General features: G+C 37.0%; 1 protein-coding gene across 6 annotated transcripts in view; it reads left to right on the forward strand.

Moving 5' to 3' along the window:
- The window catches only part of ADK (adenosine kinase), a 490160-nt gene that overhangs the window by 445739 nt on the left and 17370 nt on the right, over positions 1 to 27051 (forward strand). For 5 of the 6 annotated variants that reach the window (XM_027595867.2, XM_027595870.2, XM_027595865.2 and 2 more), the window contains one exon: positions 9775 to 9861. The exons of the other annotated variant lie outside the window; for it this stretch is intronic. In XM_027595867.2, coding sequence (XP_027451668.1) covers positions 9775 to 9861 — 87 coding nt within the window. The remainder of the gene's footprint in view (positions 1 to 9774; positions 9862 to 27051) is intronic. 6 annotated transcript variants of the gene reach the window in all.

Here is a 27051-nt window from a genome sequence, read left to right on the forward strand (position 1 = left end):
TAGCCCTTCTTACCTAAGTAGCCAAGGTTTGTGCCATGAGCCCTAGCTGCTTCCCTGGGCACAGCTGACTGAATCAGGGCTAGGAATCTCAACAAGGTTAGGCAGTCTGTAGGTGGCCAGTGACATATGAGCTAAGCCACAGAGGAAACCAGTTTTTATAGATACGAGAATAGAGCAAGTGCATAGAAAAAAGAAGAGAGAACAGTTTTGTTTTTTTTTAAAGATTTTATTTATTTTTTGAGAGAGAGAGAATGAGAGAGATAGCACGAGAGGGAAGAGGGTCAGAGGGAGAAGCAGACTCCCTGCCGAGCAGGGAGCCCGATGTGGGACTCGATCCCGGGACTCCAGGATCATGACCTGAGCCGAAGGCAGTCGCTCAACCAACTGAGCCACCCAGGCGCCGGAGAGAGAACAGTTTAAATGAACTGCTTTATATAAGGTTAAAGAGATGTGCTTTATGTGGTGAACCTATTAAAGGTATCAGAAACCTTGGGAGGGAGGGAGGCAGACACCAAACAAAGGGGAAATAAGGTTTTAAAGCAGTAATTCCATTTATCATTGTTTTCTTGGTCATTTTTCTTACGGATTTTTTTTTTCAGATTTATTTATTTACTTGAGAGAGAGCATGAATGGGGGGAGGGGCAGAGGGAGAGAATCTCCATGCAGAGGCCCGGCTGAGCATGGAACCCAATGCAGACCTCAATCTCACGACCCATAAGGTCATGACCTGAGCTGAAACCAAGAGTCGGATGCTTAACCAACTAAGCCACCCAGGCACCCACTTGGTCACTTTTCTATGGAAAACTATTTTCATATTCTAAACAAATACTCTTCTACTCTCTGTCTATATTCAGCACTGAAGATTTTAACTGACATTTACTAGAAACATTTGTAGGAAATTCAAAGAAAACATGAACAAACTGGGAGGCTTTACTACAAACAATGATGGTAGTGTTGCATATCAAAACCATGTCTTCAGGGGTGCCTGGGTGGCTCAGTCGTTGAGCATCTGCCTTCGGCTCAGGTCATGATCCCAGGGTCCTGGGATCGAGTCCCGCATCGGGCTCCCTGCTCTGTGGGAAGCCTGCTTCTCCCTCTCCCACTCCCCCTGCCTGTCTCTCTCTCGCTGTCTCTCTCTGTCAAATAAATAAATAAAATCTTAAAAAAAAAAACTATGTCTTCAGTAGCAGCAGTTTTAAGTGTGATCTCAATCCCCTATACCCAAGAGTCTTATTTTAAGATTAATAATATTCTTGTCCATTTATTCATGAAATGCTTACTATGTGCCAACTTTTGTCTAAGTGCTCTACATGTATTAACTGATTTAGCCTCACAGAAACACTATGAGATAATTACTGTTATTGTCCTTATTTTGCACATGAGAAAATTGAGGCATAAAGTTTGACTTGGTTATGAGCTAGTAAATGGGAATTTACTAGTAATTGGGAATATAAACCCACGCAGTCTGACTTATATTCTTAATACAATATTATACTGCCTCTGTTCCCTTAGGAGTATTTATCTACTTAATTTGGTCAAATTTAGTTATCAGTACAGGAGTTAGAACGGGAATTTAAATGTCAATTAACTGCTGTATACTGCTTAATCAAAATCTTGGTTTTTTCCATGATCACCCTTTTTTCAGAAAAAAATGATAGCAGTGTTGGTCAAATGGTAACTTTGGAATCCCATTTTATTCTCTCATATTTTTTTTTTGCCCCAAAGTCCTTTGCCACAGGACCCTAAAGCAGTTGACAACCTCTGTGAGCCTCAATGTCTTCATTTATAAAGTCAGGTCATTATTACCTAACTCATGGGATTGCATTGAGAAATATATGATATGAAGTATATAAAGCAGTTGGTGCACAGTTAGCACTTCAGTGTCACTTTGCTAGCTCAAAAACTGAAATTGCATCCCATTGTTTGATGTATTAAATCTAAACATCTGTCTTTCTAGAGATGGCTGGACTCCACCCATCTTGCATTATTTCTTTCCTTATATAACATATAAACTTATTTCTTTCTCTGCCTCCTGGAATATATATACCTTTATTTCCTCTCCTCTTCACTATCCACATCTGCAAGACCTAGCTTAAGTTCAGTCTTCTCCATGAAACCATCTCCACTTAATTAAACTCACATTGTTTCTTTCCTTCTTTGAATTCCTGTTGCAGTTATAAAAAATATTATGTTGTATGATACTTTATAAATTCTTTCACATGTGCTAGATTTCTCTTTCTGTCTAGATTATAAATTATTTCAGAAGACAGATGATGTCTTAATATTTCTCCTGTATCTCCCCCAAAGGATCTAGTAGAGTATAAGGAGCTCATGGCAAGTGCTCAACAAATATTTGTTACCTGATTGAAGAAAATAAGCTCCTAAGAACACCTTATAAAATTATGTATCAATATATACCGATATGCATTACATTTACACATACAAACACATAAATGAGAGGTTGAAAAACATAGCCTTTGCATTCTCTATAACCTCTACAGAGAGATCCTAAGCAGCAAAATTTTCGTGTTGTGATGCACAGAAATGGCCAAGAGTATTAAACCATATCTAAGAATTAAAAAAAATTGGATAGGGCTTTATATTTGAAAGGGTGCTTTCATAATGTTAATACTTAATCCATATAAGAATCACAGAAAATAGCTAGAACCAGTATTCTCATTTTCCTTTTTTTTTAAGATTATTTATTTGAGAGAGAGCACGCATGTGTGCAAGTGGGGGGAGGGGCAGAGGTAGAGAGAGAATCTCAAGGAGACTCCCGGCTGAGCACAGAGCCCAACACAGGGCTCAATCTCATGACCTTGAGATCATGACCTGAGCCGAAATCAAGAGTCCCATGCTTAACCAACTAAGCCACCCAGGTACCCCTCTCATCTTCTAAGTATAATAAAACTGAGGGTAAGTTACATAGTGACTTGTGCAAGGTCTTAAAAAGTAGCATCATTGACTCTACTCCCAAACCCCACCATTCTGTCCATTCTGTATAAGGCTGCCAGATAATCTTTTTATTTTTTTTTCTAAAGATTTTATTTACTTATTTGACAGAGAGAAACACAGTGAGAGAGGGAACACAAGCAGGGGGAGTGGGAGAGGGAGAAGCAGGCTTCCCACTGAGCAGGGAGCCCGATGCGGGGCTCGATCCCAGGACCCTGGGATCATGACCTGAGCCGAAGGCAGACGCTTAACGACTGAGCCATCCAGGCGCCCCCAAATAATCTTTTTAAATCAAAGATGGGATCATGTCAGTCCCCTGTTTAAAACCTTACAATGGGGGTGCCTGGGTGGCACAGACAGTTAAGTGTCAACTCTTAGTTTCAGTTCAGGTCGTGATCTCAGGATCATGATCTCAGGGTCCTGAGATCAAGCCCCCACATCAGGCTCTGCACTCAGCATGGAGTCTGCTTGAGACTTTCTCACGCTTTCCCTCTGCCCCTTCCTCCCTACCCCATTGTGCTTCCACACATGTGTTCCCTCTCTCAAAATAAATAACTAAATCTTTGAAAAAAATTAAAACCTTCCCATGGTTTCCCGTTTTACATAGAATGAAATTCTACCAACCCCCCACACTCACTACACTGTAGTTACAGCGGCCTTCTTAACCTTACACGGGCTTAGTTCACCAAGGTTGTTGCTAGCCCAGAGCCTCTGCTCTTGTATATTCTGCACCTGGATCTTCCCATGGCTGGCTCCTTCTTGCTATTTAAGTCTCAATTCAAACATCACCTCCTCAGCAAAGAAGTAGCACCCATTTAAATTAATTCGCCTCCCTGGTCGTACTTCATCACATCATCCTGTTTTATCTTCTTTGTGGCATTTATTATTTTCTCAAATTATCGTGTTCATTTTTTCTGTTGTTGTTACTTGTATACGGTCTATCCTCACTAGAATGTAGGTCTCATGAGAGCAGGGTTTTTGTCTGTCCTATTCACATCTACATTCTCAGTCTCTGAGTGCCTGATACATGATAAGCTCTTAATAAGCATTTGTTGAATAAAGTAGCTGAACCAAAACCAGACTAAAACCATGGGTCTTTTGAGTCCTAATCCAGTGTTCCTCCAACCATTCCATTTATCCTGCCTTTTATGAAAGCACTTACACCTTTGGAGCTACAATAAGAATTGATGTTCAGAATAATGACATTAACATGTGCTGTAGGATTTTCTATTATCAAAGAAATTTTCTTTCAGTTCAATAAACTAAACTAATTAAAGCAGGGATGTCATGGTATATTATTATATTAATACATTTAGAAAGATTTCTAACTAAAAAGACTTTCTGCTTTTTCTTTAGTTAACCAGAAAATTAAATTAACCCAGAGCTCTTCATTCCCCAAAAGTCCTTGTTAATTAGGATTGTTCTATAAATCTCTATTATTAGTAGAATTTGTCATCTGTTTCATTACCCTGTTTATTAGGGTGTCTTTGCTCATATCCTGGTACGTGTATCCTAATGAAAAGAAAAGCATTTCCTGGATTCTCACTTTTTTCCTATTCTTTGACACAGGCATATTTCATGTTCTTTGTATAATAGTTTGGTTTTTCTTTGACACAGGCATATTTCATGTTGTTTGTATAATAGTTTGGTTTTCCTATAAAAAGTAGGAATGTAATTATTGACTTGGCTTTTAAGTAAAATAATTAAACTCAGGGTCTACTTAAAATAAAAGCATTAGTGCCTTGCAACAGTGTGTGTAATAACAGAAGACTGAAAACAACCTAAAAGTCCATCAATAAAGGACTGCTTAAATAAATTATAGTATATCCATACAATGGACTATTATGCAGCGATAAAAATGCAAACATTCTCTGCTTACCAACATAGAAAGATTTCCAAGTGAAAAAACAAGGTCCAGAGCAGCCTTCATAAATGGATACTTTTTTAAGAATAAAAAGGGAGGGGTGCCTGGGCAGCTCAGTCTGTTAAGCCTCTGACTCTGGTTTGACTCTTGGTTTTGGCTCCGGTCATGATCTTGCAGTTGTGGGATCGAGCCCGACATCCAGCTCTGAGCTCAGCACAGAGTCTGCTTCAGATTCTCTGTCCCTTTCCCTCCCGCTCACTCACTCTTTCCCTCTCTCTAATAAATAAATAATATCTTTTAGAAAAAAGAAAAAAAATAAGAATGTGTTTACTTGTATATGCATAGAGAAATTCTGGAAGGATATACAGAAAAGCAGTAACAGTGATAATCAGATTGGAAAGCAGTAGGATTAGAAACTGGATGAATTGGAGATAAGAAGTGAGAAAGAACTTTTTTATAGGCTACCTTTTAATAAATTTGTGTTTTTTAACTATATGTATGCATTACCTATTCAAAACATTAAATTAAAAACAAGCAAATACAACTAAAAGCAATTTGTGATTCTGGACTGGATCCTGTAGTTAATGGGAAAAAACTGTAAAAGACACTAGGACAATTAACAAAATTGGAATATGGAATATAGATTAGATAAAATAAAAATATTAAGTTTTTAAATTTATCAACTGTATCATGGTTACCTAAAAGAATATCTATTTCTTAGAAATACACACTGTATTATTAAGAAGTAAAGGGAATGATATAAGCAACTTACCCTCAAATGGCTTAAAAAAATTAATAATAATTAATATGTACATATATATGGAAGGATTGATAAAAAATTGTGGCAAAATGTTAAAAACTGGTAAATCTGGATAAATGTTATATAGGAGTTCTCTGTATTTTTCATCAAACTTTCCTGTTAACTTAAAATTATGTCCAAATAGGGGCGCCTGGGTGGCTCAGTCGGTTAAGCGGCTGCCTTCAGCTTGGGATCGAGTCCCACATCGGGCTCCCTGCTCGGCGGGAAGCCTGCTTCTCCCTCTCTCACTCCCCCTACTTGTGTTCCTGCTCTCACTATCTCTCTCTCTGTCAAATAAATAAATAAAATCTTTAAAAGTAAAATAAAATAAAATATCTTTTCTAAGGATATTAATTATCATGGGGTTGTAGGTATACAGTGCTAAAACATAGTTAATTTAGTAGCGGTAAAGCTACAGAAGCATTTAATCTAGTTGTTTGGCATTGAGTGACTGAATTTTTTATCATTTTTTCAGTTAAATAATGTATGAATTTGCTATTTCTACCATAATTGACTTAGCATTATAGGCGTGTGAAGATGTTTTGATTCTAGACAGACTGCCCTTCTAAGTTAGGTAGTGAAGCTTATATCATAGTAAAGTGAAGAGTAAATTATTTGCTTAGATAAACTGGCCAGAAAATGTCTGATTTTTATTATTTTGTATTTTAAGTAAGCTAAATTTCATTGTTCTTGATGAAGGTGCCTTGCGGATCTTATCTAATAAATGATACCAAGCAAATCTGGTATCAACTGAATTGTTCTTTTTTCTTTCCTGTCTGCTCAAGGAAGCTCATGATTTTGTGGTTTCACAGAAATCTGGAAAATAGGAAATCCTTTTCCTTCTTACTTTACTAAAGTTTGGAAAGATTTGAGAAACAGTGGCTCTTAAGACTTACTTTTTTTTTTTTAAGGTATAAAAAATCATATAGGGTTCCTGGCTGGCTTAGTTGATGCAGAATGCAACTCTTGCTCTCTGGGTTATGAGTTCAAGCCCCATGTTGAGTGTAGAGATTACTTAAAAATAAAATCTTTAACAACAAAAAAGATCATTAGATATAAAAAAAATCACTAATTCTTTTTATTATTAATTCCATATAGTATTAGAAATATTCTCCCATGTATTATACACTTTACTTTTTAAAAACTTTTATCTGAGTATAGTTGACACAGTGTTACATAGTTTCCGGGGTACAACAGAGTGATTCCACTTAAGTCAGAGAAAGAGAAGTATCATGTGATTTCAGTTACATGTGAAATCTAAAAACAAAATAAATGAATAAAAAAACAAAAGGCAGAATCAGACTTACAAATACAGAAGACAAACTGATGGTCGCCAGAGGGGAGGGAGATGAGGGGAGTAGCAAAATGGGTGAAAGGGAATGGGACATACAGGCTCCCAGTTATAGAATGAATAAAGCACGGGAATAAAAGGCTCTAACTTGTCTTAAGCGCTTATTTAGAAGCATTTGCTCAGAACTGACAGTGTCATTTTTCTACAACTAAGATAGAAAGTTATTTTTGCTACTTCTTCCCATAGCTACTCCAGCCCCATTTTACACCTAAGAAAACTAGGTCCACATAAGTCATGTGAGTGTCCTGGGCCTCACAGGCTGAATAATGTTCATGCCTATAAGTGTATCTTAAGATTTAGTGAGGTATTTCCTATGGTCATTCAATACATTGTCCAGAAGGCTGTGGACTAGGTCATGCTGGTGAAGTTAGTTGTGTGGGGTATTTTTTTTTTTTAAGATTTACTTATTTATTTGAAAGAGAGAGTGGGGGGGGAGGGACTGAGGGAAAGAATCTCAAGCAGACTCCATGCTGAGTGCAGAGACCAAGGACGTGAGGCTGGATTTCACAACCCTGAGATCATGACCTGAGCCAAAATCAAAGAGTCAGATGCTTAACCGACTGAGCCACCCAGGTGCCCCATGTGTTCGGGGTTTTTAAATAGCTCTCTAAATTAACTTAGATCATTTCATTTCAAAAAATCAGAATGTTCCAAACATAATTGAACTTAAATATTACTGAACATTTTTCAATCCTTCAATAATTTAGAACACATTTCAGGATCTTGCAAATTTTCAGGGTCATTATTTTGAAGGGAGCTCTCATAACTCTAGATACAGAAGATAATAGAGACTGGACTATATAACAATTTATGACAGCTCTTTTGCAGTCTTGATATTCTTATATATCTGTTTGCATTAATGAGTAGAAAAGGTTAAAAATAATTCTTTATATTACAAGAAATTGAACTTCTATGTCACCTAAGGATAAAACATCTCAAGGATATACACATATATCCAGAAAACTGCATTCGTTTAGAATTTTCAGTTTTAAACCAAGAAGTCACGATTCTCAAGAACAAAGTTACAAGTAATCTCTTCCATTTTGAATTAGGCTCTAATTCATAAATAAAGATTTACCCAACCAAAAATCCATGACTTTTTCTAACAAAGAACTCAAGGAATTATATCTAATTATGGCTTACTTACCATTTATATGTAATTATTTTTCAAATCTATAATCCAGTAATTAATTTTATATTAACACTTACATTACCTAAAGTGTTTTATAGACATATTTTATTATTACATAATGTAACCCTATTATAAATGGTAATAGCATCATTAACTTAGCTCATTTTACTTATTTAGTGGCTGTTTGTTCTGACTTTATAGTTGTTAATTCTCTCTATAGTATGACTTGTACTTGGAAGTAATAAAATCAGATTTCTTTATAAATATTTATGGTATAGTCCTTTTTCCTAAATCAGACTGTAGCCCTTTCCTAATTATTTCTAGTAAAGTCTGCTTAATTTTTTTTTTTTTTTTTTTTTTGCCTGTGTAGCAGTGTGTACTGCATACTCCCTAAAAAATTTAATCCTGGATATTTCTGCCTTAACTTCCAATTAATCAAAATCCTGCTAACTACCATGTAGGTCCTGGTGTTAAAAAGTGGAAAGTTAGTTACTTAAAGAGTTTAAATAGATGCTTCTGATGGAGTCTGTTAGCCTCTACAGTCATGTGGTCAAAAGGGATTACTAAGTGAAGAATCCTCTTCTTGAATATCAGTCTTTCCAGTAGGATTTTTTTTTCATTATCCTATCTGTGCTTATCTCTTGTTGAAAGTATCCATTAATACCAGGTAACAGAAGACAGACAGAATATGCTTTTTGAGATTCTTGGGTTCTTTATTAAGACCCTAAGGTGCTCAGTATCTCCTTTTCCATCTCTCTCTTGATCTTAGGTGAGACTGAAGTTTACAAGTTTTGGCCACATCTGTCCTCAGAAGGGATGCAAATTTGTGATTTCAGAAGTTCCAGCCACCAATAAAAAGCACTGTCCAATCTTTTGCAGATGTCCTCTGGGCCAAATTTCATCACAAATAACTCCATTCCACTGGCATGTGCCAAGTTTAAAGTACTGTATTAGGTTACTTTATAGTCAAAACAATCAAACCCTAGTCCAGACTGCTATAAGACAAGGATCCATTGCACTGTCCCTTTTGTTCTACCTAGCTTTCCCTTTTGTTAGTTAACAGTTTAAAGGAAATAGCGACTCCTTTGTTAAAAGTAACCAGATTCGGTTATTTGTAATAAACCCAGTAAAATCAGTAATTCTTAACATTGGCATGAAGAATTATAACAGAATAGTAGTTATGTTTTTATCATGCCATTGTGATTTTTCTGTAGAGAAACACCCAAGACTCTTTATTTATATATTTTAAATTTATAGCTCTTTAACTGTATCCAAGATTTCACTGCCAAGAATGCAGTCAGGCTTGAAGCTTTATTAGGGATCCATGATCCAGTCCTTACAAATCTTCCTTTCACTCGGAGTTTCTGTTCAAGTATTTTTACTGTCCAAAAAGGTACTGCTGTGGTTTACAATCATTCCCAAAATATGTGATCTACCTAGGTATAACTCTAACAAAACACATACAGTATCTGTATGCTGAAAATTACCCAAAAAAAAGCATTGTTTACAGATGACTTTGCCTTGGTTCCCAAGTACTCATGTGGAGAATATGGAACTCATGTTGTCTCTCTCTTTGAATGATGAATGATGCAGGAGCTTCAAAGTTTACTAGGTGAGTTTCTGTATTGAGTGTTACAAAGAGAAGTCAGTCTGCCTTTCTTTGGCTCTACTTGCAGAAAGTGAAGTCACCGCTTTTTCTGTCTTGGATCAAAACCAGAAAGAAATTGTTGATACCAATGGAGCTGGAGATGCATTTGTTGGAGGTACAGATTCATTTATTTCATACTTACAATTTAAACATTCCTTTAACCCTTGCCTCCACTACATAGCCAAGATTTATGAATTTAATAATTTCTTCTTTTAAATAATTAACTCCTAACGTTCTTTCCATATGCTACTATCACTGTGAGTATTATGAGGGTATTTTTACTATTGGAAAAATACTTATTTGGGGCTCAAAGATAATTTGCTATTGTGCTGTACTCCAGTCATTTTCACAAGATTAATTGTGTCTGTGAGAATATTGCATAAACAAGCTGTATCAAGTACAGTATATAGTATATTCTTAGGCCTTCAGGCTTAAATGTTAACATATTATTGTTCTTCAAAACAAGTTGTGGTGAATATTAACTAAGGATGATGTCTGTGGATTATATCATTTGATTAAAACATCTGTTTCTAAGACAATAGTTAAATGTTCATAAATGTACTTTAGGAAGGGTTAAATTTTTGTCTGGTTCAGGCTTAGTAAGAACTGGCACAATTTATAAGGACTAAGTCATTTTTGGAATGAGTACTCAAAAATAAGATGAAGACAGTTGGAAGATTCTTAGCTTGATGAATTAGATTGATCTAAAATCTGGTTCAAAAGTTCTTTTGATATATCTAAACCCCTTCTAGTTAAGTGTAGTTAAGCTAGACGGTGGTCTCTAGAAAGCTTTAGATTCCTGAATGATAACCGAGAAAAGTCCCTCTTGATCTCTCTTTATTTCTTATAACATCAAGCTGAACAAGGAACAAAGGCAAATAGAATTGACCCTTGTCCTCCTTTCCTGGGAAGATAATTTGAATCATGGGAAATTTAAATTATGTGATGGTTTTAACATAGTATTGTTTCAAATATAGATATTCTTTTGTTTTAATGCTCTTTTTCACCAAGATAGATTTTTCATATTTTCTTCTTTGAAACTTCATGCCTACTTTTCAGTGAGCTGTTAACCAATAGACTCATAGCATGCCCCATGCCTTATTCTTTGGAAAGAGTACATACCACAGAGAGCATTCTACTTTACTGTAATGCTTGTATCTTTTGTGTCTTTGCTCTGAAAGGCTTCCTCATTGATTAGAGTGTTTTCCAGCTATTTTTCCTATGCCATATTTCCTCAGAGCTATAAATTCATGTAGGCTAAAAATATCCAGAATTGGGCTAAATTCTATAATACATTAAGGAAACACTATGGATTTCTTGTGTAAAATTGGTTAAACCAGGAATCTTAGTACATAACTTTTAAAACTTATCCCTTGTGTGTGCATTATTTAAGTACTTTAAATATTTAAAACAGTAAGTATTCTATTGTTTTTTAAATATTTAGTAAGGCACATTGTGAGGCCATCATAAATATGATGGTGACCTAATTAGTCACTACCTTGGGTCCTGGGCCACCTAGCCCTGCGAAAACAGACTCCTTGATGAACACCTAACTACCTAGAATGTTTCCAGTACTAGGTAAGAACATATGGACTTTCTGAGGGAGAGAGAAGTCATTCTTAGGGTACTGAAGTAGGAACAGCTAGGTACCCATTTGTGTTGTGGTAAGGATAATAAATGAACTACCTCACCAAAGCACCTGGGCTCTCTGTTACAGGATTATCAGCCTCTTTTATATCTCACTCTGTCTACCTATGTATTTATTGTTGGGGTACAGTGAAGTAAGTAGTAAGGGAAGAGTGTGGAACACGGAGCCACAAACTTTTTTTGTAAAGGGTCAGATAGTGAATATTTTAAGTTTGCAAGTCCTATACAAGCTGCGTTGCATATTATTCTTGTTTTGTTTGTGTGCTTGCTTGCTTTTTGTTTTTGTTTTGTTTTTTTATAACATTCTAAAAATGTAAAAACCTTTTGTAGCTCTCCACTTATACAGAAACAGGCCACAGGCTGGATTTGGCCCTCAGGCTCTAATTTGTCAACCCCTTGTGTAATATGTTGGCAGCTTCCTCACTTTATTCACTTTTATCATACCCTGGATCCAGACACTGGGTTTCACTACATGCTGTTGAAATCACTATAAAGTGGAAGGCAGGCTGACACTAGGCAGGACTTTACTGGTAGCCATTTTTCTCACTTTAACCCTACTCTGAGTAGGATAATCAGATCCTGAAAGACTGAGTCATGCAATGACATGAACACTCTAAAGTCATTTTAGCATTGAAAGACTTATGTTGGCATGTTTAGCACATTCTGTGTAAGTCAAACTGTACAGTATAGTAATAGATAGCATTTATATAGCACTTACTAGCCAGTAAGCACCTTAAGCATTTTACATATATTAACTCATTTAATGTTCATAAAAGCTCACTGAAGCAGGGCTTTTTTTTTTTTTTAGATTTATTTATTTATTTGGGAGAGAGAGTGAGCACACGTGCACAAGCAGGGGAAGGGGCAAAAGGAGAGGGAGAGAAGCGGACTCCACTGAGCCCGAGCCCAAAGCAGGGCTCAGTCTCATGACCCTGAGATCACAACCTGAGTCGAAATCAAGAATTGGACTAAACCTACTGAGCCACCCAGGTGACCCTGCAGTAGGTTATTAATAACCCCATTTTACTGGTGAGGAAACTGAGACATAGAGGGGTTAGGTAACTTGCACAAAGTCTCATAGCTAGAGAGTACAAGAGCCAAGATTCGATCCAGGCAGTCTGGTTCCAGAGTCAGTGCTCTTAGTGCACTATATTGCTTCTCTAAACTTTTAAGGAAATCTCATCATTAGGACTGAGAGCCATAGACCAGCCTTACTAACAAAAGCTGGGTTTTGCCAAAGAGAATCTTTCTATTATCTGAATAGATGATTTCATGTATTGAACAGGAGCTTTTGTTACCTGATAGGATTCTGAGGACTCTAGGGTAAGATTGTTGCAGCAAAAAAAAAGAGAAAGGGAAAGGGAAAATAATCGAAGGACTATAGTCCCTGGTGAGTTTGAACCAGGAGCTTTTTGCTAGGCAGTAGAATTGATTGCACTACAGAGATACAGAAAGACAGACCATAAACTTGCTGGGTCAGCATGGAATCTAAATACAAGGAGTTATATGAATCAACCATTTAATAGCACCAGGCTAATGCATTCCATCTTACAATAGAGATGGTCTTATCAGTAGGAAATACTAAAACATCCATTGGTTAAAAACCCCAACTTCCATCTCTACACTAGGGAAAGCCTTTCTACTAGGATTGGAAATACTCCAGCTCTTGAAACATACTTCTCTACCTTGAACATGAATGGAGAGGCAATGGCAACTTTTGTATTTACTATGTAGTTTCTTTTTCTTTGCTGTATTTTATTGCCTTATTAACATATCTCCTCTCTGATTGACACATTCTATCTTTAGATAGATAATATATTCCTCCTCTTACCTTGAAGTTTTGCTGGCTTAAGAGTATTTCTGTCTTTTGTGACTTTGCATAACTGTATTCCAGTCCCAATTTCAAGCTCTTGGATAAAGCATCACTTCATCTACCATGTGCTACTTACACATCCCAGTACCAGAGTGCCATGTGTTCTTATTAGCCACATAAGAGATATACAACTAGAGTACATCATAGATTTTCATGTATAATTTTAAAATGAGTATCCCACATGTACATAAATTAAATTCATAGTTCCATCTCAGGGGTTCAGTAACAGTGAAAATTCCCTCTAGTTTCTACAAGCATGCCTCCTTGTTCTATTTGGAGAGCTTAAGCACTCTGTAACATTTGCCCTTTTATTTGTCCGTAACCAGGCCTGATGGAACTACCCTTTTCACATGCTCCCTCAAAAGCCCAAGTGGTACGATTGTACCCTTGGAAATGGAGACAATTCTATAATCTCTAAGTGTGATTTCCTAATTTCCCAGGTCAGGAGAAAATTTCTTCCTGTTGTCCTGCTGTGCTTTGTCACAGCAGGTCTGCCTTTTCATTTGGAACCCTCTTTGTCACTGCCATAGTAACAAATGGAAACATTGAGAACATTTTGTGACAGGCACTGTCATTGTTCCTGGTGAAATCTCTTCCCCTGTGTCTTCCCAGTAAATGAAACTGAGAAGAAAAATCATAACAAATAACATGAAAGAGGACCTAATCAATATGTTCCCAGTGGGCTGTCAATACCAGCCTGTGTTAATCTAATATGATTTAGTTGTATGTTTTATGGCAGCTGTAGGAATATGGACTAGACCTACAAATCATCTTTAGACTAAAAGTGAGTATACCTTTGACAGATTATGCCCAAGCACATATATATAGCTCTCAGATAAAAGACTGAAGACCTCACCCAAGGACCAACATTCTTAGGATTAAAAAAGCTTCGTTAAATGTGGTTAAGAGCCATATATAGCTTAGAACAGTTTCTTTTGAATGACAGTAAAGTAAGTGTGCTACCTCTAATACTTTTTAAGTTTCTCATGACAGGTTTAGCAGGGAAAATATATTGCCCTAAAAGATAATACCTACAGCATACACATGACTATTAAAGCCACTTAGCATTCCCAATGTAAATAATTACCCTAGTTCCCATCTAATAAAAAGAAGCATTAATTTTACTTTCTAATTCGTTTTCAAAAAAAATTTTGGTTAAGACAAAGATTTGTTTCTAAAACTAAAACAAGGATGCTATTTCCTTTTCATGTAGCACATGGCTACACTTTGGAGAGTCGTGGGGATTCTCTAAATTATCTTTGTATTTTCTAGTCTCACCTTGTTTGTTTGTTCCCAAACATGTGTAGCTTACTCTCCCATTCTTCTTTTTTTTTTTAATTTTAAAGATTTTATTTATTTATTTGACAGAGAGAGAACAAGCAAGGGGAGTGGCAGACAGAGGCAGAGGGAGAAGCAGCCTCCCCAAAGAGCAGGGGGAGCCCGATGCGGGCTCGGTCCCAGGACCCTGGGATCATGACCTGAGCTGAAGGCAGTCGCTTAACCAACTGTGCCACCCAGGTGCCCCTCTCCCATTCTTCTTAATTGCTGCTAAATTGTACTCTGCAAAGAAGTGGTGCAGAATTCTTGTGGGTTTTTCTTTTTTCTGCACCACCTCTTTTCTTAGCTGTCCAACTCAGAAAACTAGGAAATAACTTAAATATGTTATTTCTCACACTAACTCACTCAAAAATCAGAACTTTCATAGGACCTTTGTATGCAGAGGATTTATTTGATGGGGACCAAGATGAGAACTGCATACTCTTACCCACCCCACACCCACACCCAAGGAAAATATACCTTTCCCTGTCTGTTAACAATAATACCTGTCCCTGTCTTAAGTAGGACATCTTTGGTATTTTCTTTCTTAAGCAGCAGTTTTCCTTAAAACCATCAAATGAGGTATGAAATTGACTTCATCATTAGGAATATGAAATTCATCACAGATAGCAGCTCAAATTCATGGAAGTGGAGGGGAGATTCACACCTTGCACACTCAAAGAACACTTCATGACATGCTATTCTAGTGTTAACATCCAGACATTTAGAAAAGCTGATGTGGGACCAGGAACAAATTTCAGGAACATTGCCTAAGATTATTTAAGCCTTTGTTGGTTAAAAGAGGTAAAGATGCTTCTCAAGCCATGACAAAAAAGGGAAATAACTTTAGTTCACATGGAATACTGGATGATTTTAGGTTGTAAAGTCTGGAATCTCTCACAAGCATGAATGCTTCCTCAAAGATCTAGTATCCTGGATGGCCTTCACCTAGAAGCAATTATAAATAGATAATGGAATTCAAAGGATTTTGCCTTCTGGAGGTTTGGATACGACAAAGATAGTCTGAGCCATGAAGACTATCCGCCCCTGAAGCTCAAATATGAACCTAAGTTTCCTATATTTGAAGATTACTAAGAAATGTTTATTCCAAGAAAACACTGTTGATGTTCATAAGATTGTATTTAGTGGCAGAGGACCAGAGGAAATGTCTTAAGCAAAGTTAATTTTCTTAGAATTGTGACATGGCAAAATATATGTGTATCAGCTTCCTGATATTTGTAAGTCAAATGGAACCAACTCAAATTCATTAGTGGCCCCAGCTGCTATTACATGGATTTGGTCAGTTTTACCCACCCTATCTGTCTGATTCATATAACATGTATTAGTTGTATAATTAATAAACCACACCCAAAACTTTTTGACCTAAAACAACAACCATTTACTTAGCTCCACAAATCTGTTGATTGGCAACTGGGCCTAGGCTCAGCTGGACAGTTCCTCTAGTCTCAGAGGTACAAGAGATTAAGTATGCCCAAAATCACAGTGAAAACCTGGATTCAAACTCAAAGTTTGGCCCCAGAGTTCTTACCCCTAATTATTTTATTATACTCTGCTCTATTAGTATATCATCTTATCTTCCCCTCCAAGGGAGGAGAAATAACCAAAATGGTTTTCTAAACACTAGCCCATAGACTGATGCCTATTTATGACCTAACAGATTTTATCAGCTAATACCAAGATGAAAAAAGGTAGGAACAATATAGTAAGTTTTCATGAAGCTAAATGTATTCAGTTTTAAGTCTTGTCTCATTTATGTTTGAATTTGGTACACTGTACCTTTTATTGACTTTGTAATTAATAAAATCAAAATAAATAAAATCAGGTTCATAGTACTGATACATAGCCTGGCCAATCCAGGGACCTAACAGAAGTCTTATTCATTAGAATAAGTCATTAGAAACAACTTGCCAAACTTCTTATATGAAAATTTGTGTAAAACATAACCTCTGATGTTGTAAAGCTATTTACTATCAGTAGGTCTGAATAAAACAAAAATTAACTACACAATTACTAAATTTACAACTATTCTCACTTCAGATATATGAATTCCCAAATCTGTGGTATGATCACAGGCTCTTAATTTATTTTTCATTTAATTATCCAGTTAACATTGACATTTTATAGAGATGAGATATGTTTGTTTTATTTCTAGTCTATGAAATAAATGGCAGATTAAAAACCAGTTTCTTTCATCAAATGCTCTTAAAATTTTAGAACCACCCTGCTTTGAGAACTTGTCATTTGATCAAATAACAGTTTTTCAGCTGAGTTAAATAATAACAATATTAGTTATCTTGCTTATGAATTAGGACATATATAAGCTCACATAAATAAGCTTGTTATCATCTCCTTATTCTAGCAGGTATGACCTTGTCCTGATGAGTCTTTTTGCTTTTAACTATATACTTAATATGTTAGTGCTGAAAGGGAATACTTTTTTTAAAGATTTTATTTATTTATTTATTTGTCAGAGAGAGAGAGCACAAGCAGGGGGAGCAGCAGACAGAGGGAGAAGTAGGCTCCCCGCTGAGGAAGGAGGCAGATCCAGGGCTCGATCCCAGGACCCCGGGATCATGACCTGAGCTGAAGGCAGACGCTTAACCAACTGAGCCATTCCCTGAGAGGGAATATTTTTAAAAATCACATTTTCTGGTTTTCAGGTTTTTAAACTGTTTTCAGTCGTGAAACTATGTTCATATGAGGTCTTATCTGAATCAGAATGAAATGAGATTAAACAAATCCTCATTTGGCCTTACCTACATTTTATTTGGTGGCTCATAAAATAACTACCTGGAATAAGTCAATGTTGGGTATGAAAACCATGATCTGTTCAGAAGTCTCCATTCGATGGATGAGGAAAGTGAGTCCCAAAGAAAAGGAGTTAATTGCAAATATGCAATATTAGGAGCCAGATCTCCTGACTTGTTAATTCATGGTCCAGTAATTATACATGTTAATAACCCAAATGAAAGTTGTCTGTTGAGCAGTCTGTTATATAGGCCTCTTGGAAATATATAAGTCAAGAGTCAATATCCCAAATGGATAGAAGCCTTTGATGTACTTTTTCTTGGCATGTGGGTATCCAAGATGTTTGACTTCAACTTATAAACAGAAGCATATGCTACACTTTTGTTTTGGGAACCACATCAAGAGATCACACATTAGGTTGAAAATTCAAATTCTAACCTGATCTTGTACATTTTTGTTTCATGAGGAGGAATGATCTTTAAAGCAGTATTTTGAAAGGGGTTGGGGCAGAAGGGCAACTTACCTATATGAGTAAAACATACTGTTTCGTGGTCCTCTTCAGGGTCTTTCCTGAATTGGGGGCATTTAAAGTTTTTGGGTTTGGTGTTTTTTTTAATTTGCCTGCAGAATCCCATGCCATGTTAACAGAATCTGACAGGTTTCCATTTTCAGTCACCAGAAAAAGGAAATAAGTTATCCTCATAGTTATAGCACTGGCCACTTGCCTATATGTTTTATCGGGCTGCTCAGTTGCTCACTTTGTATGGGAGGGTGTGTGGTGCTGAGCTATTGCAAAGGAGCCTTTGCTCTGAATTGACTTCCTGTCTATGTCAGTCACTGCACCATCTGACACCACTTAGGCTTTGGTTTTCATTATGCAAATACCTACTAAGTCAGACCTTACCCCGGCAGGCAAAGTAGCTTTTTAAGTTATTTCGAAATGTAATGTTTGTTGACTTTCTTTTCCCAGAAAAATCTGTGTTTTCTAGCATATGGGTCATAACTTGTTACTTGAGTTCATGACTAGTTGGTAGTCAACATGAAGTCAAAGCATAACAAAACAAAATTTTACTAACTAGGCCACATAGAAAATGAAAGAAAAAGACTTTACATGCAGAGCATTTTTCTGCTGGGGGAAACCATTGCTTTGTCACATCTGGGTAGTCTAAGCTAGCCAAATTGAAGTGGGAATTTCCTGCCAGATGTTAGTCCTTTGAGCAACCTGTGAACATTGAAAAGAGGGTATGAGAGTTCTTGTTTGGTAGGGCTATCGCCACTGTCGAAGCTTGCTCCTAATAGGTAGCAGATATTTTTATGTACTACTAGTCAGGAGATTGTGTGGCCTGTCTAAAGCTAGCACTGTTTGGTCTTGTTAAATACATAAATATGGGAGTTCTAATTTGGAAAGTACAACATCAGGTCTCAAAGGTTTTATAGCAAGAGTGAATACTACACGGCAATGACCTCCCAAACATAGATGACAAAAGTTTTGTTTAATTAATAAAAAGAAGGTAAGACTGAGCCACCAGCTACTCCAGATAACTTGAATAAAGTCACTTTACAAAGTCACCGATTGCCAAAATAAACCTCTAAATATGAAGGAAAATAAAGTATCTGAAATGGCAGGGAAAATACCAAATATTTACATCAGCTTCCTGTTCCAGATGCACATGGGAATTAGGAAGCAAAAATTTCATTCAGAAGAGTTGTGCACAAAAAGAAGAAATGCTTTTATCCAATTGAAACAAGAAACATTGTTAAGGGGGAAAAAAAGACTTTCCACATGATCTCACTGTTTTTGTCATCCTCTGTAAAGGAAAATATTGACATTTACCAGACTGTTTGCCCCAGCTTTCTGATCTCCTGCAGTTTATTTTTATAACAACCTTATCGATGGGCCTCTTACCCAGCTCTCTAGGTTTAACAGAGTTGAGTCGATTTGTTACCACAGCTTCAAGTAGCTGTTACAGAACAAGCAAGACATCCTAATAAAGCTGTAAATGTGTTTACTCAAACAGAGTATTGATTTAACTTGGAGAGGGAGAAACCGGTGCTTAGCACAGTGTCAGGGTGGATGAATTTCACTGCAGCTTTTCATTGTCATCTGTCATGGTTATGAAACACTAAGTAAAGCCATCAGAGGATAATTAGAAGTACCAGAAATTTAGCCCCTAAAATCAGTTAACCGCTTGGGAGTTTTGTAGCTTAATTAGCTTTTATTAAAAATTTCCTCTAGTAATAATAGTCAAGCACTTTTAATGGTGCTTTCAGGTAGAGCAAGATTTCAAGGTTGTGACTTATTAAATATATGAATTTAATGGGTAAAGGTTTTCCAGACTTTTTCTCAGTCTAGTAATTAGATTAACACCAGAACACAATGTAAAGGGACACTGATCTATACTCATACCAACAGAAGAAGTATGTGATTTTTCTGAAACATCAATTTTAAAGAAGTGGTAAAGCAATTATAAAATATTTAAAACACATGTTGTAGAAAAAATATCCTGTTAACATCTTTATTAAACTTAAATGTTTTTATAGCACAACATGACCTAGACATATAAAACTGTCAATGCCACCCTTGTTCCTAAATATCATTCTTCATTAAAGAAAAATCTAAAATATTCTAGCTGCTATAAGTTAGTCATCATCTTAAAGATAAAAGTTGATGCACATCTGTGTAAAAGGAAAGGTCAGACTGAGGGGTTGCTTACCTTCTATGGAAACTGAACTAGCTATTAAATTTGATGAAAGGTATTCATATAAACACTCTACCTGCCCTCTTGCAAATGGCTAGAAAAACATCATAGTTGGAAAAAATCATTCACCTGGGATGATGAACACAAAACTGAAAACTTATTTAAAATAAGTTTGACCATTAAATTTAAAATTAGTCTTCCTCTCATAGCTGTAATCATTTATTCACTGCACTATAGTGAACTTCCCATGCCCTCTGGTACTACTGCCCCAATCTGCCTAAATGACTAATAAAAATAATGATAATCTGAGAGATGACCTCTTCTAAAGCCTAGATGCAACAGACTCTGTCAAAAAGGACAGTGAAAGATGTTGGGGGGGTGCAGTTTTTTTTTTTTAAGATTTTATTTATTTGTGTAAGAGGGAGAGAGCACAAGCAGCGGGAACAGCAGGTAGAGGGAGAAGCAGGCTCCCTGCTCACCAAGGAGCCCAAAGTGGGGCTCCATCCCAAGACCCTGGAATCATGACCTGAGCCAAAGGCAGACGCTTAACCGACTGAGCCACCCAGGCACCCCAGAGAGCTGCGGTTCTTTGCCTTTGAAATGCTATGTAGTTATAAGCCAAATTCTACCCTGAGTTAATTAAGTCTTTAAGCCATGAAATAGTAGATTATAAAGTTTTGTTACATAATGGAACACCACCAGAGCTCTTTCTTTTAATTTTTCAGAAGATAGAAGAGGAAATTGGTTTTCCACAGTTGTATTTATTTCTTTATTTAAGTAAGCTCTAGGCCCAACATGGGGCTTGAACTCATGACCCCAAGATCAAGAGTTGCATGCTCTACCAACTCAGCCAGCCAGGTGCCCCTTTCACATTTGTAGTTATATCTTCATTCTATATTAAAGTATTCAAAAGCAGGGGGAAAATGATATGGATTTATGATTATAACATATCATCCTGTTTTTTTTTTAAAGGTTTTATTTTATTTATTTGACAGAGAGAGACACAGCAAGAGAGGGAACACAAGCAGGGGGAGTGGGAGAGGGAGAAGCAGGCTTCCCGCCAAGCAGGGAGCCCGATGCAGGGCTTGATCCCAGGACCCTAAGATCATGACCTGAGCCGAAGGCATATGCCCAACAACTGAGCCACCCAGGCGCCCCACATATCATCCTATATTTTACATGTACATTTCAAAATCCCCTCAATACAGCAATATATTTTGTTCTATTCAATCTTCTTACCTCACAACTATGTGAGGGAGCTTGTTGGCATGGAAGGGAGGACAAGATACAGTAGGCAGCCACACTTCAGTTTTAAGGGACTATTTCATCTGACTCCTTTGAACAAAAGGAATAGAAACTCATTTCATTTAGCTCAGGACGAGGAATTTTTTTAAGGAAGCGCACAAGCATTAAAGAAGACATTGTAACAATAATTAAGACAGTGGGTCACAAGATACAGGTTTGAGTCCTGGTACTGCCATTAACTAGTTGTAGGACTATGGACAAGTTAGTTAACATTTCCTAAGCCTTAGTTTCCTTATCTATAAAAATGACGATAAGGAGCACCTACCTCATTTGGGTTATCATGAAAGTTAAATAATGTGTGTAAAGCATCATAAGGCCTCATTAAGTGCTATCTGTAATAAAAGGAATCTCAAACAAGAGCCAAAACTGGACAGGTTTTCATTGAGAGTGGAGCCAGATGGTAATTCTAGATTCAAATCAGTTCTAGAGACCTGAACAGCAGATATTCCTGGATCTTCACTCCAGTGCTTACACAGTAATGTTATTCAGCTGCCATTGCATGTGGGCTTCCTCCTACCTCATAATCAGCTTTCTGGTCTTTCTTTGCTTTCCATTAGCTCAGTTTTGGTGCCATTCATAAGTAGGACACTGGCAGAACCATAAGTTGTTTGCTCTTGGGTCATATGCCCTCTCCTTGGTTCAGTTAGTAGTAAGGATTGATTTACATGCACAAAATCTATCAACCAACCCCCTCAGCAATGCTAGAGAGGAGGTGATTTTTCTTAAAAGGGTAATGGATAGATGGTTGGGTTCTGTCAATGTGTATGTTTGTATGCCTATCTACACCCTTTTTCTCATAATTATGGTCCTAAAAGTGTTCCCTTCAGTACAGTCCATCTATCACACAATACATGTGTGATTCAAATATCCTGAATCTCAAGCTGGAAACCTAGGATTCAGTTTTTTTATTAAGTTTTTATTTTGATTCCAGTATAGTTAACATATAGTTTTATATTAGTTTCAGGTGTACAATATAGTGATTCAACAATCCATACATCACCCGGTGCTCATCACAAGTGCCCTCCTTAATCCTTATCATCTGTTTTACCCACCGCCCCACCCAACTCCCCTCTGGTAACCATCAGTTTGTTCTCTATAATTAAGAGTCTGTTTCTTGGGTTCTCTCTCTCTCTCTATTTTCTTCCCTTTGCTCATTTGTTTTGTTTCTTAAATTCCACATGTGAGTGATCATATGGTATTTGTTTTTCTCTGACTCATTTTGTTTAGCATTATACTCTGTAGCTCTATCCACGTCATTGCAAATGGCAAGATTTCATTCTTTTTTATGCCTGAGTAATATTCCATTGTGTGCGTATATACATACCACGTCTTTATTCACCTATGGATGGACACTTGGGCTGCTTCCATATTTGGCTATTGTAAATAATGCTGCTATAAACATCAGAGTGCATGTAACCCTTTGAATTCATGTTTTTGTATGTTTGGGGTAAATACCTAATAGTGCAATTGCTAGATTGTAAGGTAGTTCTACTTCTAACTTTTTGAGGAACCTCCATACTATTCTCCAAAGTGGCTGCACCAGTTTGCATTCCCACCAACAGTGTACAAGTGATGCATTCCTTTCCATCTGTCCATACCTTCAGTGAGTTCTTTGAGTCAATTTTTAGAATATATCTCATATCATCTTACCTCAAATCCGTCCACTTGTCTCCCATCACTTTAGGTCAGGCCTGTTTTCTACTTACTATAGTGGCTCCTAACTGATCTTCATACTTTCACTCTTTCTTACTCTCCATTCCATTTTCTACACAGTAGCCAAAATAACGCTTTTAGGAAGAAATCGAATTACTTCACTTCCTTGCTTCAGTGGCTTTTAGTTGAACTTAGACTAAAACTCTAAACTCCTGTAGTGGCCTGAAAAGATCTATATGATCTGCTATCCATGAATCTGTATTTCATGCTGCTCTCAGCTTTGCTTACATGCTCTGGCTATATTGGTCTTCTTCTTTCAGGCCTTATACACTTTGCACGTGGAGCTCCCTTAGCCTAGAATTATCTTCCCCTACTCTTTACATGGCTATCTCTTTCTCATTCTCAGTTTCAACTTAAAAGTCACCTCTTCTCTAATTATCCTGTGTAATGTGGGTCCCTTCACTCTTATTCTCTACTTCTACACACAGTTATTTTCCTTAACAGCACTTAACACTCTCTAGAATTATCTTATTATTTATTATCTTAGTTATCTTAATTACTAACTTATTACTTGGGATTTTTTTTATCTCCCTCATTAAAATATAAGCTTCAGGAGAACAGGGACTCCATGTGTCTTATTCACCACTGTATCCCCAGGACCCAACAGAGTGCCTGGCATAGAGTAAATATGCAGTAAATATTAGTTCTATGAATCAATCAATCAATCACATGGCCAGCTGCAAGCAGACTTGTACCCTACCATCAAATAAAAACCATTCTAGTCAATAGATCTAAGAAACTGGTTATTAAAGAATTTTGTCAGAAGGTGTGGAATGAGTCAGGAAATAGCAGAGTAGGCCATACGTTAGTATCAGGTCGCTTTAATTTAAGGTTAACCCATGCTAAAAAAAAATTGTTTTTTAAATTAAAAAAAGAGTAACCCGTGCTAACGTGTATGTAACTAATCCAGTGACAGAGAGACTGATCATAGCTACCTTTTTCTTACTGTTACTTAAAATAGAGGTAAATATGGAGAGACGCCTGGTTGGCTCAGTCCCTAGAGCATGTGACTGTTGATCTCAGGGTGGGTCATGAGTTCGAGCCCCACATTACACATAGAGATTACTTCAAAAAAAATAGAGGTAAATATGGAGAGTATACATGTGTTAGGAAAGAAGGCAACATCTAATATCAATTGTCCTAAGTATTTATAATACAAATAAGAAAACTAATTCTCAAGATTGTAAATCTGTAAATCAGTTCCTGCTAATAGGCAGTAGCATACAGGTCAGAGGCTCCACTCAAGATTTCACAGAATAGGGCTTCTGAGTGGCTCAGTCGGTTGAGCGGCTGCCTTCGGCTCAGGTCATGATCCTGGAGTCCCGGGATCGAGTCCCACATCGGGCTCCCTGCTCAGCAGGGAGTCTGCTTCTCCCTCTGACCCTCCCCCCTCTCATGCTCTCTCTTTCTCATTCTCTCTCTCAAATAAACAAATAAAATCTTTAAAAAAAAAAAAGATTTCACAGAATATATTGTGTATATCTGTAGATCTCTAAATTTGGTTTGCTAAAATGCTCAGTGAAGGTCCAGTGCATCAAATAACAGCACTTCTCTCCTGTCCTACCTAGGATCTTTGCTGACATTCCTCCACTGGCAGGTGGGAGTGGAGTTAAAAGTAGATCCTCCCCAGAGGAAGCAATAAGAATCTCTAGTGAAGAGCGCTTGACATGAACTGAGTCTGGGACAAAGCCCATGTTTCATTGTCCACACAGTTTCCTCAGCTTTAAGCCACAGAATTGTCCTTAACTGCCTAACTTTTCATCAGCACCCACATCAAATCACTAAACCTGTTTTTTCTCTTTCCTATCCTTATTATCTATCACCTAGAACAGTGGTTCTCAAACTTGAACATGCATCAGGATCACATGGAAGACTTGTTAAAAGACAATTGCTGGGCCCTGTCCAATTTCTGATTCGGTAGGTCTAGGGTGGGACTCAGGTGATCCAGAGACCACACTTTGAGAACTGCTCCTAAAATATTGCACTAGATTCCAGTTTGATCTCTCTGCTAACAATCTCTTTCCTAGTTAAGTTCATACTTCACACTTCTGCTAGGATTATTTTTAAAGTATATACATAGTTTTCTCCCCTAAAACTATAAAATTCTCAAAGACAAACACTATGCTTTATCCATCTTTGAATCGTGATGTCTAGTAATGGTAGGCACTTGAAAGCTGTTGACTGATTGAATAAATCAAAGGATTTTTGATGGCATTCTGGGTTTTTCTTTTTCATTTGCTTCTTATTATAAAACATTAAGTATAGGAGTGGTAGTAGCATGAGTCTACTAAATTGAGGACTAGACTAGTCAAAGTTTTAGTATGTATCTTACTCTCTAAAGCAGCTACATTTAATAAAACTACAGCCTTAAAAAAAAAAAACACAGCCTTTAGGTTGACCATTTCGTGTGCCATGTGGCAGCATGTATCTGGTAACTATTGATCTAGAAGATATAGCAGACCAGTTTAAGAAAGCACATAAATCATCACTAAAGTGTAGATGTCTAAGGAAGGTGGAAAACAAACAAAGAATTGAAAAAATCAAATTGACCCAGAAAAGACTGAGAGCAAATTTTTTACAGGGAGAAGGATGGGGGAATATAGAATTCAGCACTGTTAGTTGCTGTAAAATATTATATCAGGTTTGCTTTAATTACATGGTAATGTCTCAAAGAACAAAGGTAAATTACATGATAACTTATGTTACTACTCCCACATTATCTCTTAATAACTATGTAATTAACTTGTCACTACTATACAGTGTGTAGTTTGATATTACTCATGTATAAAGAACATTGATAACTTAAATGAATGAGCTGGGGTCGGGCAAGGGATGGAGACAGTAGGGAAATCATAGTATTGTAACATTCAGGAATTCAAATGATTCATTAGATCATTGACCCAGTCTTCAAGGATCTGAGCCAAAGCCTTAGAAAAGTACCAATGGATTCTGAGATGAACTGTGTAGCTTTCTGAAGACAAAAAACATACAATAAATAAATTTACCAAACAGTGGACTAGATAAGTGAGTTTGGTATAATGCATATACTTTTAAACAGTCCATTTTGTTTGAGGAAGTTTTTCTTTTTAAGTAAATATTAAGACTTTTTTTTTCTAATGGAAAAACCATTCTTTCGGTCATATCATTTTACCAAAACTTCTTAAGTTTATATGCGTGGTCCATGTGGTGAGGATGTGCAGCACCAGGAACTCTCATTCATTGCTAATGGGAATGCAAAATGGTACAGCCACTTTGGAAAACAGTTTGGCAATTTCTTACAAAACACCTTCTTACCATACGACCCAGCAATCATACTCCTTGGTACATACCCAAATAAATTGAAAACTTATGTCCATGTTAAAATGGATGCACATGTCGATAACAACCTTGATCAATTTAATTGGCAAAACTTGGAAGCATGATGTCCTTCAGTAGGTGACTGGATAAACAAACTGTGGCACACAATGGAATAGTATTCAGTCACAAAAAGAAGTGAGCTATCAAGCCATGAAAAGATAGAGAGGAAACTTAAACACAGAGTACTAAATTAAAGAGGCCATCTAAAAAGGCTATATACTGTATGATTCCAACTACATGACATTCTGGGAAAGGCAAAACTATGGACACAAATATCAGTGGTTGTCAAGGAGTTGGGGTGGGGAGTAGAGACAGATAAATGGGTAGAGTACAAAAGGTTTTTTTTAAGGCAGCAAAACTATACTATACTATACATTAAACATTTTTCAAGTCTTATAGAAAGAACAACACAAAAAGTGAACCCTAATATAAACCATGGACTTTAGTTGTTAATAATGAATCAACATTGGGGCACCTGGGTGGCTCAGTCGGTTAAGCATCTGACTCTTGATTGCAGCTCAGGTCTCAGGTCGTGAGATCAAGCCCCGCGTGGGGCTCGGCCCTGAGTATGGAGCCTGCTTAAGATTCTCTCTCCCTCTGCCCCTCCCTCCGAAGCTTGCAGGCA

The sequence above is a fragment of the Zalophus californianus genome, chromosome 15 (genome assembly GCF_009762305.2).
Source record: "Zalophus californianus isolate mZalCal1 chromosome 15, mZalCal1.pri.v2, whole genome shotgun sequence".
NCBI classification, from domain to species: Eukaryota; Metazoa; Chordata; class Mammalia; order Carnivora; family Otariidae; genus Zalophus; species Zalophus californianus.